This window comes from Oncorhynchus nerka, linkage group LG18 (assembly GCF_034236695.1).
Source record: "Oncorhynchus nerka isolate Pitt River linkage group LG18, Oner_Uvic_2.0, whole genome shotgun sequence".
Lineage (NCBI taxonomy): Eukaryota > Metazoa > Chordata > Actinopteri > Salmoniformes > Salmonidae > Oncorhynchus > Oncorhynchus nerka.
This window is the reverse complement of record NC_088413.1, coordinates 18,504,100-18,522,465: the sequence shown is the minus strand read 5'-3', so window position 1 is coordinate 18,522,465 and position 18,366 is coordinate 18,504,100. Positions and strand designations below refer to the sequence as shown.

The following is an 18,366-nucleotide window of genomic DNA, read 5'->3' as shown; positions in this document are numbered from 1 at the left end:
GTGAAAACCATGTGAAGACTTACAGAAAACGTTTGACCTCTGTCATTGCCAACAAAGGGTATATAACAAAGTATTGAGATAAACTTTTGTTATTGACCAAATACTTATTTTCCACCATAATGTGCAAATAAATTCATTAAAAATCCTACAATGTGATTTTCTGTATTTTTTTTCTCATTTTGTCTGTCATAGTTGATGTGTACCTATGATGAACATTACAGGCCTCTCTCATCTTTTTAAGTGGGAGAACTTGCACAATTGGTGGCTGACTAAATACTTTTTTGCCCCACTGTATATATACTGAGACCATGTGACACTTAAATTGCACACCGGTGGACTTTATTTACCTAATTATGTGACTTTGAAGGTAATTGAATGCACCAGATCTTATTTAGGGCTTTCATAGCAAAAGGGGGTGAATACATATGCACATACCACTTTTCAACTGTTTTTTCAACAAGTTTTCTTTTTTTTTCACTTCACCATTTTGGACTATTTTGTGTATGTACATTACATGAATTCCAAATAAAAAAAATATATTTAAATTGCAGGTTGTAATGCAACAAAATGGGAAAAAATGCCAAGGGGGATGAATACTTTTGCAAGGCGTGGTATTGTGATCACGGCATCTAATGGGTACACATACACCTTTAGAACAAAGTCCTACAGCATTAGTAACAATGTGATCGATACATGGGGATGATCTTGTTCATGTAGTGTTTGTAAACACCCTGGTAGGTTGATTAATAACCTGAACCAGATTACAGGAAGAAGCTTCCTCTTGAGCGGACAGCTTAATGAAAACCAGTCAATATTCAGGTCCCCAAGAAAGTAGACCTCTCTTTTAACATCACATACACTATCAAGCATTTCAGACATATTATTTAGATACAGACTGTTAGCACTTGGTGGCCTAGAGCAACACCCCAAAAGAAAAGGCTTTAGATGTGCCAAGTGAACCTGCAACCACAACACATAAGATATTCTCTAAGCATTACAGGGATATGTCTCTGAATATAACAGCAACACCTCCCCCATAAGCATTTCTGTCTCTTCTATGGATGTTATATCCTTGTATTGCTACTGATGTATCATCAAATTAATTATCTAAGTGAGTCTCAGAAATGGCTAATATATGAATGTTATCTGATTTCATGAACCTTATTTCTAAGGCTACATATATTAATATGGGCTATTTTCAGCCCTTTCCTGGGTAGCTTATCAGAGATAGACATAATAATGAAAAGAGCTGACAAAGCAAGAAAAAAAAAAACATACAATCAGCAGTCCATTAATCAATTGGTGTGTGTGTGTGTGTGTGCGCACTGTGGGGTTGAGGCTTTGAACCATAGGCTTGGCTCTCTCATCCCTTCCAGGCTTCTGGGAGGGAGGGTGGACAGTGAGCCTGTCATAGCGGATGTACGCAATGTCCCCACGCGCTCTTGCCGCTTTCACTGCTGGGATCAGTTCTTTCCTCTTGTGGCACACTGCTTCAGGATAGTCCTCATTAAGGAAGATGTATGTTCCTCTCTGGTTCTTGGCTCTTTCCAGAACAGCTACCTTGTCCTTGAACCTCAGGAACTTGACCACTATCGGCCTGGGCCTATCACCTGGGCCGGTGGTGGGTTTTCCAGTCCTGTGGGCGCACTCCACCTGAATCTTCCTGTGGTCCATCTTAAATTTCTCAGAGATCATTTCCCTCACTTTGTCCTCAGACTCTGTCCAAGTCTCATGTGGATATTCTGCAATTCCGTCCACAACAATGTTGTTCTGCCTTGATTTATCTGTCATTGCTATCATGGATTCACACACAGAACTGATGTCCTCTCTCAATGACTTACAGATTGCTGTCATCTTGCCTTTCTCCTGTTTCAACTCATCGTTCTGACCCTGGGAGAACTGTAAACTGTTCTTCAGGTCCTGGACCTTTCTGGTCAAGTTGTCCATTATTTTATTAGTAGAATCCACAAGTATTTGGACAAAACACTTGAAACTATTTTCTTGTTGTTGTAACAACTGCTTGTAGGTCTCTTTTTGTTAGTTTAAAAGATCCTTTACGTGTGATAGAGAGACACCACTCTCTTCAACAGTACTCCCGCTGGCTTTGGTCTTTGTCATGGTAGCTAGCAATGTCTGTTACCCTGTTCCTCCTCGCAGTTCCAGACAGGGCAGGGGAAAATTGAAAACAACAAACAGCAGGGATCTAGACAGCCACAAACCCGGGACAATCCGCGGTCCCAGTCACAATGTCTAACCGCATCGCGGGCTGCATTCAAGTGAACCTCGCTAGCTTGATATGCTGCTAGCTATCAGCTAAGCTAGCTGCGACGCCAAATAGCTCCACAGACCCGTCCTTGGTTGGCAGGATCACTGGAAAGAGACAAGCCAGCAACTGATGATGCCAACTGCATCGCAGGATCCTAACGAAGAAGGTAGGTCGCTACCAAGAACTTTCCAATACACTTTCAAATAACAAACTTTCCAAACAAACAAAACCGAGCTCTTTCTCATTCTGCGTTCAACAGGAAGTTACATAGCAAGTATCTTTTAGAAGCGTGCGTGAACTCGATTGTAATTTTATATGTGAAGTTGTGACGGAAGTCCCACCTTTGCGGGAATCCCATGTGGCTTTGGCCTTAGGGATAAGTGACCCTAATGGTGAATATACCCTAACATTTGAACTACTGGTTACACTTATGATAATCCAGACAATCTCAGTTGATTGGATATCATCACCTCATTCAATTTAATAAGAAGCAACACTTTCAGGTTCATCAAAGTTGAATTCCCAGACATGATTATTTATTATTTTATTGATCCGTTATTTTACCAGGTAAGTTGACTGAGAACACGTTCTCATTTGCAGCAACGACCTGGGGAATAGTTACAGGGGAGAGGAGGGGGATGAATGAGCCAATTGTAAACTGGGGCTTATTAGGTGACCGTGATGGTTTGAGGGCCAGATTGGGAATTTAGCCAGGACACCGGGGTTAACACCCCTACTCTTACGATAAGTGCCATGGGATCTTTTAATAACCTCATCGAGAGTCAGGACACCCGTTTATCGTCCCATCCGAAAGACGGCACTCTACACAGGGCAGTGTAAGAGTGCGTCTTTCAGCACTGCCCTGGGGAATTGGGATATATACCAGAGGAAAGAGTGCCTCCTACTGGCCCTCTAACAGCATCTGGTCTCCCATCCAGGAACTGACCAGGACCAACCCTGCTTAGCGTCAGAAGCAAGCCAGCAGTGGTATGCAGGGTGGTATGCTGCTGGCACATTAATTATTATCATCGATTTATCAATTACATTTGCTTTTGCAAATGAATTCCCGTTCAACTACCACATTACGGATACAGTAGTGATGGTTCATTACAGATTCAATCATTTTTTGCAGCTTCCAACGAATTCCAAACCCACACTTTGAAAAAAATAGTAACAGTCTTCTCAGTTGTTTCAAATATTTTGCAAGCTATCAGAGGGGGTGGTCCCCACTCCCCCGCTAATTAGTGAACACTCAGAAAGGATTGACTTCTGACCTCAGCAGCGATACCAACCCTAACTATGCTATTAGCAGAAAAACAGTAGAAATCACTACAAACTCTCTCCAAAATCAACCATCGGGCGCAGGCCTTTTCCAGTTTAGCCCTGATGTCTTGCCATCCAAGATTGACATCGGTCCAATACCACAGTTCTCAGCCGAAGCACGAGCAGGAAACGATAGACAAAGGGACAGGTGGAGAGGACTGGGGAACTAATGACAAAAGCAGAAAAGCAAGCATTCTGATAGCTAAGGAACTGCGTTTGAAAACTGAACCATTAAATGTAATTGCTAAAACGTATGACGACGAACGAGCACAAACTCTTCAACAAAATCGTCTTCTATAGGAACAAAATAGTTTTCTACAGGAAACAACTCGATTTAGCCCAAAATAAATACGACCATGTCCACGCCAATCTAGATAAATGTGACGGGTAAACTACTAACAGGAGATAACATGCAGGCAGTTTTGTTGAATGTTATTCAAGGTAACAATGTTCTACTCCAAATTCTGCAGACCAAAGACAACCAATTAGTGAACACAATGACTAAGTTGGATGACAAATCAGCAGAACTCATTGAAGTTGCTGACCTAATGAATGATGAGAGAACTCAGGTGATGAAGTTGGAAATAGTGATTTCTAGACTAGCGGAGGAAATCTCCTCACTGAATCTCTCGCTCTGTACTCAAGAACTCTATCTGCAAACCATGACAGATAAGTATGAGACCGAAAGGAGCAAGTGCGACACTCATGTGTCCAATATCAGTACTCTAAGCGCTCAAGTGGACTCTGCAATGCAGCAGAATACCATCCTTAGGAACAATCTGGTTGAATTCCAGAACAGTCACGCGCTACAACGTCACTACCCAACCAAGCAACCGTAGCCCGGCACTCAGAGGAGTGAAGACGATAGTAGGTTTCAGACTTTGCCTCCCTCCTCTGTCCCTCAGTATTTTTCTCTTAGCCATTTAGCACTGAATAATGTGGCGCCTCTTCGCCAACAAAGCCAAGCTTCTCCTCTTGGCCTTTCGCCCCCAATTTCCCCACAGGGTGAAGCCAACCCTCTCCGCCCTCTTGGCGCGGAACTCCTTGACAAACTTCATCAAGAATTTCCCCACCTTTGACCCTGTTCCAAGTCAGCCAAATGATACTGAGACGTTCGTAGCTGACATAGCAGACGCATTGGATGGCTACCCAGACGCTACGGGTTCTGACAGGGTTTACCTGTTGAAGTGAACGTCGAATAGACACGTGACGAGGTTCATTTGTCTACAACAGCAACACGTGCTAAACGACTACGCTAAACTTGCCACAGCTTTGAAATTAGAATTCAGTGGTTCTGCGACTCGCAAACACGATAGCTCACTGGCTAACAGTATAAATCAAGCTCAGAAAGAACACCCACAAGCTTACTGTCATAGGCTTCGTTCAGCTTACTTTGGCCTACTCACCGAAACAGGATGGAAGAGCTGTTACCATTCAAACAAATGTTTCTGTTTAACATGTATCCCACCTTCATTACCTACTTGAGCCCTACAGCCCACGTTGGCTTGCCAATCTTATAACTCAGAGAGCTTGAAGCACAGCTTTTGAGGAATCAAAAGCTCGCCACGCTAAGAGCCCTGACAACTCTGTTTTGAAGTTTGACCAGGAGCACTCACTCCAGTTAGAGGGTGCATTATCAGGTATTGGAGCATTGAGAGATGACGCACAACAAGGGTTTCTACGACGAATCCAATAACCACCGCGGTCGAAATAACTATAAAGTGCGTCACCATCGAAACGACTACCGCTACAATCGACCTGTTCACTACGTTCCTGCACCCAACCAAAACAAAGTGTCAGAGCACAAGGGTAACAAAGGGTTAAAGGACGATCAAAAAGTAGACCAATGTTCTTAGAAGCTCCACTTTGTGAAGAACTAAAGCAATAATTATGTTGAGAAAAGGGTAAAAGATAAGTCACAAGGACTAGACGGGGAATTGCTGGGCACCAGGTCCGCAGGAATTAACACCCTTAGCAAGTTAAAAATCGAATTTCTCCCGCTCTCACTCGAGACCCTATCCAAGGCCTGCTCGATCAAGAAACAAGCCCACAGGCTGTGTCTATAGACTCTGATACAAAGGTTGCGAAGAAAAAGGTCAAAAGCTTCACTAAAACAAAGCCCACCCAAAATCAGAAGTCGATCTGTTTTCACCTTGAACAGAAATGGCACATCACGTCGTTGCGAATGACCACTCCCCTTTGTGGGGAATGTGTCCACTAAACGTAACTCTAAACGACCATACCTGGAAACAGTCCTGGAGGACTGCTTAACTTGTCATGTGCTAATTGATTCGGGCACGACAATATCACTCACCAATCAAACATTGTTCAATGATCTCAAAATGGCTTTGAAGCCAACTAAACATTGGTTAAAAGTGGAACGATGCGATACTACACTTCGAGGTTTCACTCAGACTACCTCACCTCTCACATTGAGAATCATGCAGAAACTAGACTTCCAGGACGTATCGCTTGTTCACGCTGTGTATGTTACCAGCCTTGAATCTGAACCCCTGCTACTTGGAGCAGACTTGATGGATCAGTTACTCCCACTGATGGATTGGAAAACCAACCATGTTGTCACAGTGCCTTCTCTAATGACCACGCTTTCTTCGCTTAACGCAAGTTGCAATGCAGTAATCCACGAGGGGGTATCTGTCAAAAGCACCCCTTGGTAAAAAGACGTTTAGAAATCTCTTGGTGTAGAATCCGACCCAGGGAGATATTACGATATCTCGACACATTCAATCAGCAAACCTGATTGACCATTCTTTTCATGATTTTGAGCCAGAAGTGTCTGTGAATGAGTAACTTCCCTCCTCCTTGATGTTGTGCAATACTGTAGTTGAGATTAACTTCTCTGGCCCTTCGGACACTTCTGCAAGCACCGCGGCTGTCTCAGCAAGTACAACATCGACTCGCAGAGTGTACTCTCAAAACAACGGGGAAGCTGACAACTCGTACATAGGATCCAAACTTGTCCTTTGTGCCTCGGACACCAATACCAACCTCTGGTGGGGGGGTCCCGAGACATGAAGGGGGGGAATGCTAGCCCAGACCCATGATGAGCCTCATCGAGGCCGATGGGGGGGGGTTTAAGACTATGTGCAACACTGTACGAGGCCGCCAGAGCAGAAAACAAATTTAGTTGTAAACTTTCCCATGAGAACAGAGAGGAGTGGACAGGATATTGGACAAGATATTAGGAATCGCCAGAACAGTCTTCTGATGGTTAACACACATGCCACTAATAAATAGAACCATCCATTCCTTCAGGAGGAAAGTTATTAGAAGTCATGAACCATGATCACACTGCGTATGACTGATTGAGTGCTTAGAGAGCACTTCCGTCGTGATGTTAGCTCCTCCATAGATAATATCGCTATGAAAGGGACTCCTTCATATCTATCACCACTACAATGGTGTGAGACACATTGACGTGTAGTAAAATTAAACTCTTTTAGTTTGATTTCCTTTGACACTTAGGAAGTGATAGAGTCATAAACAACTTCCCCATACAACCATCACTTAGTGCCACAACACCGCTCATTTGGGAAGAAATGTAATGATGTATTTCATGAGTGTGTGTGTGTTGTTAACATCTGCCTAAGTTACTGCCTAGATCCACCAGCCTGGACAACGGGTCCAGAACGACGATCCCAATCTGGACAGCCGCTGCCATCCTTGTGGTGGCCTGCTCCATTTGCAGAAATCCTACCCGGGTCAACCACAAGAGGGGGACTGCAACGGTGATCACCAACCAGACATCCACCACCCATCCTTGTGGTGGCCTGCTCCATTTGCAGAAATCCTACCCGGGTCGACCACAAGAGGGGGACTGCAACGGTGATCACCAACCAGACATCCACTGCCCATCCTTGTGGTGGCCTGCTCCATTTGAAGAAATCCTACCCGGGTCAACCACAAGAGGGGGACTGCAACGGTGATCACCAACCAGACATCCACTGCCCATCCTTGTGGTGGACTGCTCCGCTCTCAGAGAGCCTACCAAGTTCAACCACCAGAAGGGGACTGCAACCAGGACATCACGTGGTCATTATTTTTATGTTGGTTTGCAACTTGCAGGATAATCACAAGATTGAACCCACCAGAGGAGGACTGTCACGACATGGCCCTTTTGGGTGTATATCGTGGCTCCCCCTCTCACTCTCTCTCCCACATCAGGTTTTACAACGGTCATAAATTCCTGATAGAAACTCTGAATATGAAGGGAGAGCCTACAGAGAACAAATACAATATCCTTGCCAAACATCCTAATCCCCAAAATGGGAGAATTAAACAATATTTATATTTTTGAGAATGTGGGAATGGTCCATGGACACTTAAGGGACAGTCTTGTGGAGTGTGTTTCATTTGGTGATCTCATGAAGGACAGGAAACACACATTACTGTGTCTTTGGTTGCGTATATTTCTCAATTATGGGGTTTACATCTAAATGTTGTGAAACGTATATGATTACATATGAATCTATTTGTGAAAAGATGAAATGTGATGTTAGCCTTCTAAATGCGAGTATGGGTTTTCATATAAAGTTTAACTAGTCAGTGGCCAAGCCCCCGTGAGCACAGCCATGACACAGCGTCATGGAACGTCCCCTTTTCTATAGAGTATAAAACCACTTCTGACAAAATGTACATTAGTTCAGAAAACATGAGGCAGTAGCTACATGTTGAACTGGTTAACTTCTCTAGGGTAGGATGCAGCATTGGGAATTTTGGATGAAAAGCATGCCCAAATTAATCTGCCTGCTACTTAGCCATAAAAGCTAGAATATGCATATAATTAGTAGATTTGGATAGAAAACACTCTGATTTGATGATGTCTGTGAGTATAACAGAACTCATATGGCAGGCAAAAACCTGAGAATAAATCCAACCAGGAAGTGGGAAATCTGAGGTTTGTAGTTTTTCAACTCTTTGCCTATCGAATACACAGTGTCTATGTCGTCATGTTGCACTTCCTAAAGCTTCCACTAGATTTCAGTCTTTAAAACCTTGTTTGATGCTTCTACTGTGAAATGGGGCAAATGAGAGGGGATTGAGTCAGAGGTCTGCCAGAGAGCCATGGATAGTTAGCTTGCCTTCCATTGCATTTCTGAAGACAAAGGGATTCTCCAGTTGGAACATTATTGAAGATTTATCTTAAACATCCTAAACATTGATTCTATACATCGTTTGACATGTTTCTATGGACTGTAACGGAACTTTTTGACTTTGTCTGCACCTAGTGATCATGCCTCATGAATTTTGATTACTGGGCTAAACACGCGAACAAAAAGGAGGTATTTGGACATAATGATGGACATTATCGAACAAAACAAACATTTATTGTGGAACTGGGATTCCTGGGAGTGCATTCTGATGAAGATCATCAAAGGTAAGTGAATATTTATAATGCTATTTCTGACTTCTGTTGACTACATAACATGGCGGATATCTGTTTGGGTTGTTTGGGCTCTGAACTCAAATTATTGCATGGTGTGCTTTTTCCGTAAAGTTTAAAAAAAATCTGACACAGCGGTTGCATTAAGGTGAAGTCGATCTAAAATTCCATGCATAACAGTTGTATCTTTTAGCAATGTTTATTATAAGTATTTCTGTAAATTGATGTGGCTCTCCACAAAATCACTGGATGTTTTGGAATTACTGAACATAACACGCCAATGTAAACTCCGATTTTTGGATATAAATATGAACTTCACCAAACAAAACATACATGTATTGTGTAACATAAAGTTCTTTGAGTGTCATCTGATGAAGATCAAAGGCTAGTGATTAATTTTTTATCTCTATTTCTGCTTTTTGTGTCTCCTCTCTTTGGCTGGAAAAATGGCTGTGTTTTTCTGTGACTTGGCTCTGACCTAACAATCGTTTGGTGTGCTTTCGTCGTAAAGCCTTTTTGAAATCGGACACTGTGGCTGGATTTACAACAAGTGTATCTTTAAAATGGTGTAAAATACTTGTATGGTTGAGGAATTTTAATTATGGGATTTCTGTTGTTTTGAATTTGGTGCCCTGCAGTTTCACTGGCTGTTGACGAGGTGGGGACGCTACCGTCCCACATACCCTAGTGAGGTTAAGAACTACAGCTCCCCCAAAGGACAAGACCAGAGAATGTGGAGATCATTCCCACATTGAAATGGCAATGAAATCTACAAACTAAAGAACAAAACATACACTCAGAAATGGCTATTTCTTTTAGAATGAGCGGTTGTTCATGTTCAAAGTATTAGCAATTTCTATGAGTGCAGTTATCCTCTATGAGTTTCCCGCTCTTGAGCGGTCCCCACCCCTTTCCTTTGTCTACCAAGCCGCCATATCAGTTTTGTCCATTAGGGACTTTTTCCTTGTATCATCTAGTAACCAATGTATGAACTATTTGTATGCGTTTATGTAATTCTGTGATTGATTAAGTTAGTTAGTAAATAAATATTTAAGCCAAATGTATATATCGCTTATTCATGATTCTATGCTAGGGTTCGTGCAGATATCCAAAGGTTTGCGACATTCAGTAATGAGACTGATGAGGTCAAAATTCATTAATAAGCAACTGTTTTGATAAGATATGAAAATATCTGAAGAGTTATATTCAGGAAATTGAAACTCTAAACATGTTCCCGTGGTACCCCGACTTCCTAGTTAATTAAAGTTACATGTTTAGTTTAATCGCAAAATTAAATGACACAGAATTTATTTGATAATATACAGTCTTCACATTTAGTGATAGTCAACGACACGACATACTCATTCAAGGGTTTTTCTTTATTTTTACTATTGTCTACATTTTAGAATAATGAATGATGAAGACATCAAAACTATGAAAAAACACATACGTAATCATGTAGCAACCAAAAAAGTGTTAAACAAATCAAAAGGTATGTTACCTTTGAGATTCAACATAGCCACCCTTTACAATGATGACAGCTTTGCACACTATTGGCATTCTCTCAACCAGCTTCATGGGATAGTCACCTGGAATGCATTTCAATTAACAGGTGTGCCTTGTTAAAAGCGAATTTGTGGAATTTATTTCCTTCTTAATGCATTTGAACCAATCAGTTGTGTTGTGACAAGGTAGGGGGGTATAGCGAAGATAGCCCTATTTGGTAAAAGACCAAGTCCATATTATGGCAAGAACAGCTCAAATAAGCAAAGAGGAAAGACCGTTCATCATTACTTTAAGACATGAAGGTCAGTCAATTCGGCACATTTCAAGAACTTTGAAAGTTTATTCAAGTGCAGTCACAAAAACCATCAAGCCCTTTGATGAAACTGGCTCTCATGAGGACCACCACAGGAAAGAAAGACTTCAAAGGATAGGTTCATTAGAGTTGCCAGCCTCAGAAATTGCAGCCCAAATAAATGCTTCACAGAGTTCAAGTAACAGACTCATCTCAACATCAACTGTTCAGAGGAGACTGTGTGAATCAGGCCTTCATGGTCAAATTGCTGCAAAGAACCCACTACTAAAGGACACCAATAAGAATACTTTTGGGCCAAGAAACACAAAAAAAATGGACATTAGACCGGTGTAAATCTGTCCGTCTTCGTGAGACGCAGAGTAGGTGAACGGATGATCTCCGCATGAGTGGTTCCCACGTAAAGCATGGAGGAGGTGGTGTGATGGTGCTTTGCAGGTGACACTGTATGTTATTTATTTTGAATTCAAGGCACACTTAACCAGCATGGCTACCACAGCATTCTGCAGCGATAAGCCATCACATCTGGTTTGCACTTAGTGGGACTATCATTTGTTTTTCAAAAGGATAATGATCCAACACACCTCCAGGCTGCATAAGGGCTATTTGACCAAGAAGGAAAGTGTTGGAATGCTGCATCAGATAACCTTACCTCCAAAATCACCTGACGTCAACGCAATTGAGACGGTTTGGGATGAGTTGGACCGCAGAGTGAAGGAAAAACAGCCAACAAGTGCTCAGCATATGTGGAATCCCCTTCAAGACTGCTGGAAAAGCATTTCAGTTGAAGCTTCCATATGTGTTATTTCATAGTTGATGTCTTCACTATAATTCTACAATGTAGAAAATAGTCTAAATAAATAAAACCCTTGAATGAGTAGGCGTGTCCAGACTTTTGATTGGTACTGTATATATTTTTTTAAACAAATTCATTTCAAGAGATCCGGCCTGTGTTTGCGCTGGTGTGACTTCAGATGGTCCAGTTGTTTGAAGCGGAGTCCACATACGGCGCAGCAGTACGGTCTCTCCCCAGTGTGGATACGCTGGTGCACCTTCAAATTGTCCGCCCGTGTGAAGCACTTGTCACACATAGTGCAGCGGTGAGGTTTCTCCTGTGTGTGAATGCGCTGATGCAGCTTGAGGTTCCAGAGCCGATTGAACTTGTTCCCACAGATGGAGCAGCAATAGGGCTTGTCTGTGGTCTGGCTGCACTTGTGCCTCTTCAGGTCGGAGGAGGAGGTGAAGCCCTTGCCGCAGTGACTGCAGAGGTGGAGTCCCTCTGCCTGGTGGACCCGCTGGTGGACCTTGAGGTTGCAGGCCTGGGTGAAGGTCTTACCGCACTGGGTGCGCAAGTATTGAGGTCCAGACCCTGACTCGGTGCTCAACCCTCTACCCATTCCGTGTTTCTGCTTATGGGCCTTGAGAGAAACGGAGTCTGGGAAGGTCTTGGTGCATTGATTGCAGGCGTGACACCTCCCCCCTCCTCTCACTCCTCCTGTTACCTGCTCTTGTGAACGATCTCTGAGGTTTAAAGAGAGTCCAAAGTCGTCAGCGGCATCATACAGGCTCTCTGTGTTGTTGTTGTGGGCTGAGCTTCCAGAGTGGATGGAGGTTAGCCCCCTGTGGCCGGCTCTGCTACCTGACTCTGGGACACCGTGTTCAGGGTACAAGACGCTGGAGTCCTGCAGGTACCCCTCCTCGTTTATCAACAGGCAGTTCCGTTCTCCCACCTCTGGGTGGGGGGATGGCGTTGGCGACGCCACCTGCTCCCTCTGTCTCTGATGGGGGTCAGGCATGTGGGAGCGATGGTGATGGTCTCCCCCCTCAGACCCTCCCAGGTTTACTTGGTAGTGACCCACAGCTCCGTAGCTCAGCGCCCCCAGACGAGACGGAGAACCAGGAAGCCTATCCAGCCCTTCTATGTCTGCAAGATGGCCGCTACCACCACTTCCGTCGCAACCAGACTTCTCAAAGCCGCCCACCAGTTCCTTCATGCTGTAACGAGGGCGGTAGAGAGGGTCAGTGGGGTCCCCTGCGTCTCCCTCGGGGCCCGGAGGTTTAGGCCCCTGGTCTAGAACAGATCCCCAGTCAGCCTGGCACTGCTGCAGTGCTTGCTCACTGAAACTCTTACTGGGCCCCGAGACGTCCGAACCGTCAGCCCCTGAAGAACACAGGAGACATGAGGCATTGGCAATAGTTACTCTACTACAGTTTCTACTAACGCTTAAAGTTTCAAGTTGACTTGTTATAATACCAGTGACAACGTATTAGAAGCTACTCTCCCTTGCATTCTCATCATCATAAAGGTTGGCTATTGTCTGTTATGTTTGTTGTAAACTCCTCTTCTCACCGTCCAGGCAGAACTCCCATCTCTCCTGTAGCTCAGTGTTGTGGAGAGGCTCCTCTTTCAGCAGACTGTCCAGCTTCTGACCTCCCACCTCTGTGGACTGGAAGAGGAAATTAATGAGTCGATTCTGACTAAATTATGGATAAACTGACAGTGACTAAACAGAGCTGACATGATGGTCCCCTATTGTTCCTGACAATCAGTTCTAATCTGTTCTGTACAATATAGTTCTGAACGAACATTCCGTTACACAGGTGTTTAGTCAGTCCCCTAGCTCCCTCATAGATTCTCCTAGGGCTGGTGGCATCAGCCTCCATGTGTTTAGTTAGTCCCCTACCTACCTCATAGATTCTCCTAGGGCTGGTGGCCTCAGCCTCCATGTGTTTAGTCAGTCCCCTAGCTCCCTCATAGATTCTCCTAGGGCTGGTGGCCTCAGCCTCCATGTGTTTAGTCAGTCCCCTACCTACCTCATAGATTCTCCTAGGGCTGGTGGCCTCAGCCTCCATGTGTTTAGTCAGTCCCCTACCTACCTCATAGATTCTCCTAGGGCTGGTGGCCTCAGCCTCCATGTGTTTAGTCAGTCCCCTAGCTACCTCATAGATTCTCCTAGGGCTGGTGGCCTCAGCCTCCATGTGTTTAGTCAGTCCCCTACCTACCTCATAGATTCTCCTAGGGCTGGTGGCCTCAGCCTCCATGTGTTTAGTCAGTCCCCTACCTACCTCAGAGATTCTCCTAGGGCTGGTGGCCTCAGCCTCCTCCAGGTCATGGAAGGTTGTTTCCCCGGCCACGCCCCCACAGCTGCTCCACTCCTCCCCTGATACCTTCTCTTGCTTCAGGCCACACCCCCTCTCCACACCTGGCCACAGGTAAACAAAGAGAACATTTCATTTCAAGTAAAAGGAAAGGGCCTGGATTGAAACAGACTGAGCAGATCAGAGTGCGATGACGGGTAAGTGTAAAAATGTCTCCTGAATAGAAACCAAGTAAAAGTTCCTATAAATGTACTTGTTATTTTGAGAACCATGAGTCAGTCAGCAGTAGTGAGCGCTCTGAATTTGAGATAGACCAGGGTGAAGCAGGCGCTCTGAATTTGAGCCAGACCAGGGTGAAGCAGGCGCTCCGAGTGCCAGACCAGGGTGAAGCAGGCGCTCTGACGTCGAGCCAGACCAGGGTGAAGCAGGCGCTCTGACGTTGAGCCAGACCAGGGTGAAGCAGGCGCTCTGAAGTTGAGCCAGACCAGGGTGAAGTAGGCGCTCTGAAGTTGAGCCAGACCAGGGTGAAGTACCTGTGACTACAGGTGTGGTAGACATTCAGAGATGATTTTGGACCGGTAGGAGCGGCCTACCCGTGCGTTGTGTCAGGTTGGGTAAAGGACAAACTGGGAGCGGTTACATCTGTGACAGTTTCGAGAAGTAGAATTGTTTAGAGTTTTGTGCTTCCTCCGCCCAAAGGCAGGGGGCGCTGCACATCACACGTTTCAACTTGTGTCGTGCTTTGCTCTCTGGAGCAGGACACCACTCAAAGGAGTGACCGGTAGAGGTGGATCAGATGAAAAGGAATACTCCTAGTATTTGTGACGCCCGCCATTTGGTGAGTTGTAGACCCGGTGGCAATGGTGAAACAGAGTTTCTACCTGATAAAGGTCAGGTTATATTTGATATTCTGTGAGGGCCCATGTTCCGAACATGCTATGGTGCTTCAGGTGTCAAGGATTTGGATATTGCAGCAGTGTGTAGAAGGGACCGTCCACAATCTCAGAAGTGTGCAGGAGGGTGTAGTCAGACAGTGTAACAAAGAGAAACACTGTGTCAACTCTGGGGACACCCATGCAGCTGGGGATCCCAAGTGCCCTGTGAGAGAGACGGCTTGAGATTGCCAGAGTTCGAAAGGGACAAAATGTTCCTTATTCTGAGGGAGAGTAGAGGATAGCCCAAGGATACACACCCCCCCCCCCCCCCCCATCCTCCCAGGCCGACAGCCAGGTGTAGGATCTTTTAGGGCCAAAGTAGTGGGATGGGGTGGTGGGTTTTTGAAGATAGTGTATAGGTGCAGGGTTAGATGGTGGTGCAATTTAAGATATTCCTCTTCCTCGTTTCCCTTTTTTTTGTGATCAAAATCTGCAATCTGCACTCCGACCTGCGAACGGCAGCAATCTAGTCTGCCGGAAAAACACACGAAGAAGAAGTAGTAAAAGGAAAGGAAAGAAACAGTGTGGATAATGGAGTCTCCTCACATCAGATAAAGGAAAGAAAACGTGTTTATTAAGATGCCACCACCAATTCAACTGTCTGGTCAGTGATCACCAAATGATGGATGCTAAACATTACAGCAGCCCCACTAGTGACTCCTTCATATATACACTGAAAGTACAAAACATTAGGAACACCTGATCCTTCTATGACCAGGTGATATTCCATACTTACAAAAAACATTTCTCTCAAATTTTGTGAACAAATTTGTTTACGGTCGCTGATAGTGAGCATTTCCACCTGACAGGTGTGGCATATCAAGAAGCTGATTAAACAGCATGATCATTACATAAGTGCACATTGTGTTGGGGACAATAAAAGGCCACTAAAATCTGGAGTTTTGTCACACAATGCCACAGATTGGCATGCCAGGAATGTCCACCAGAGCTGTCGCCAGATAAATGTAATGTTAATTTCTCTACCATATGCCATTTTAGAGAATTTGGCAGTACGTCCAACCGGCCTCACAACCACAGACCAGGCACTCTGACAGCTGATGAAACTGTGGGTATGCACAACCGAAGAATTTCTGAACAAATTGTCAGAAACCATCTCAGGGAATCTCATCTGCGTGCTCGTCATCCTCACCAGGGTCTGGTAACCGACTTCAGTGGGCAAATGCTCACATTCGATGGCCACTGGCACACTGGAGAACCGTACTCTTTCAACTGTACTGGGCAGATGGCAGACAGCGTGGATGTCGTTGTGTGGGCGAGCGTTTGGCTGATGTCAACGTTGTGAACAGAGTGCCCCATGGTGGCGGTGGGGTTATGGTATTGGCAGGCATAAGCTACGGACAACGAACACAATTGAATTTTATCGATGGCAATTTGAATGCAGAGATACCGTGATGAGATTCTGAGGTCCATTGTTGCGCCATTCATCCGCCGCAGTCACCACATGTTTCAGCATGATAATGCTTGGCCCCATGTCGCAAGGATCTGTACACAATTACTGGAAGCTAAAAATATCCCAGTTCTTTCATGACCTGCATACTCAGATATGCCACCCATTGAGCATGTTTGGGATGCTCTGGATCGGCGTGTGTACGACATTGTGTTCCATTTCCCACCAATATTCAGAAAATTTGCACAGCCATTTTTTGAGGAGTGAGACAACATTTCACAGGCCACAATCAACAGCCTGATTAACTCTATGTGAAGGAGGAGTATCGCACTGCATGAGGCAAATGGTGGTCACACACAGATACTGACTGGTTTTCTGATCCATGCCTCTACCTTTTTAATAATGATATATGTTACCAACAGATGCATACCTGTATTCCCAGTCATGTGAAATCCATAGATTAGTGCCTAATGAATTGATTTCAATTGACGGATTTCCTTATGTTTACTGTAACTCAGCAATAACTTTGAAATTGTTGCAGATTGCGTTTATATTTTTGTTGAGTAGATATATTGTCTTTAAAAGTCTCTCACTCCTCACCTGTCTGTGAGGTTCCAGAGCTTGTCTCCACGTCAGCTCTCCCACAGTCCGCACACTTCCCCCTCTGGCCTCCCTCTCTGTCCCTCTCCTTGCGACTGTTCTCCGACCACTGCAGCCGCTTCTTCAGCGACTCGACCTGCTCTCGGCTCCGGAACACCTCTTCCAGGAAACTATCCTCCACCAGCCTGGTGATCTCGTATATGGCTGACTTTAGGACCGTCTCCATGACTCCGGAGAGCTGAGACTGGAAGGTTACGATGGCTTCAGACATCATGGCAAACTGTCTACGTGTAGCTAGCTACAGTTATGAGATCGTAAAGTTTACCTACTTTTGTTCAGGTTGGTCAGTGTTACGATCCAGTCTATCAAAATGATATGAAGCTAGCTAATTAGCTAACCTTAGCAGAAAAGATACTGGTAACTAAACCGCTTTTGCTTCCACTAATAGCTGTCCTATTGCAATTGTTTTACCATTTTGAGATATAAGCTGTAGTACTTACTGTATATGAGGCTATTCTAATAAATATAAATACCAGATGTATTGAGAGAAATTAAGGCTATGGTAGTTGGCATGCTACTTAGCTAGACAGGCAACACAAAAAGCATCCATTAAAAACAGTCGAACTTCCGGAAACAAACCAACGGGTTGGGTAGTGGGACAATCTACATCGGAACGCTCTTTACTGGAGTAAAAAGACAACCTTTATTTAAGCAATAGCTTTGTATGTTACACGTTTACTGTTATTGACGTTCAAAATATAAATCAGAATTATTATACATTAGGATACAGACACTTACAGTATTTATTGTTTCATATATATATATATATTAGTTATTACATCACACGAACATTGTACAAAACCAAACAATATACAAATATCACAAATCATTTTGACAAATACTGTGGACAGTTCTTTGACAAATTGCTATTTATACCTTTCAGGGATGATAAATAATATTCTAAATAGATTAGAAAAATATTGAAACGTTTTTTTTTAAAACTTATTTTAATGGATGAAACATTTTCCCAATAAAATGAAAAAATATAATTAATGTATTGACAGTCACTTCGCATGTATGTAAAATAAAAAAGATAACATTTGGTAATGCTTACAGGTTTACCCATTTTATCACTAATGTATATTTTCATATCTACCAAAAATATTTCACTATCAAAACAATCAGAAAATAAATGCCCTATAGTCAAATTTTCCAATTCACAAAAGCTACACTTATTTTCTAAATTAATTGCATATTTAGAAATAAGACTATTAAAATGATAACATCTGTAAAGAATCTTGTAAGAAACGTATCTTACTTTATTAGTTATCAAATAACTATGTGGATTATGTGAAATGGGAACGCGGAAAAATACGACATCAATTCATGCCGTCAGTGATCTTCAGGTCAGAGCTCTATAAAGAGGCCCGAGCTGAATGACCGTTCAAATCGATTTTTCAAAGTCGGAGCTAGTTTTTAAATGTCTTCTTCGATGACGTTTAACAGCCGGTTGGC

General features: G+C 43.8%; 1 protein-coding gene across 2 annotated transcripts; it reads right to left on the bottom strand.

The window, feature by feature from the left end:
* Positions 1 to 10,353: 10,353 nt before the first annotated feature.
* On the bottom strand, positions 10,354 to 17,503 carry LOC135561786 (zinc finger protein 397-like). Of its 2 annotated transcripts, XM_065003631.1 has the most exons (5): positions 17,181 to 17,503; positions 16,852 to 17,095; positions 13,876 to 14,012; positions 13,160 to 13,256; positions 10,354 to 12,970 (listed from the first exon to the last, which is right to left on the bottom strand). In XM_065003631.1, exons 2-5 carry the CDS (start codon positions 17,075 to 17,077, stop codon positions 11,739 to 11,741), a joined length of 1,692 nt encoding a protein of 563 aa, XP_064859703.1. In that variant the 5' UTR covers positions 17,078 to 17,095; positions 17,181 to 17,503; the 3' UTR covers positions 10,354 to 11,738. The 2 variants fall into 2 exon arrangements, with proteins under 2 accessions (XP_064859703.1, XP_064859702.1); XM_065003630.1 differs by having other exon boundaries at positions 16,852 to 17,503.
* Positions 17,504 to 18,366: the final 863 nt, after the last annotated feature.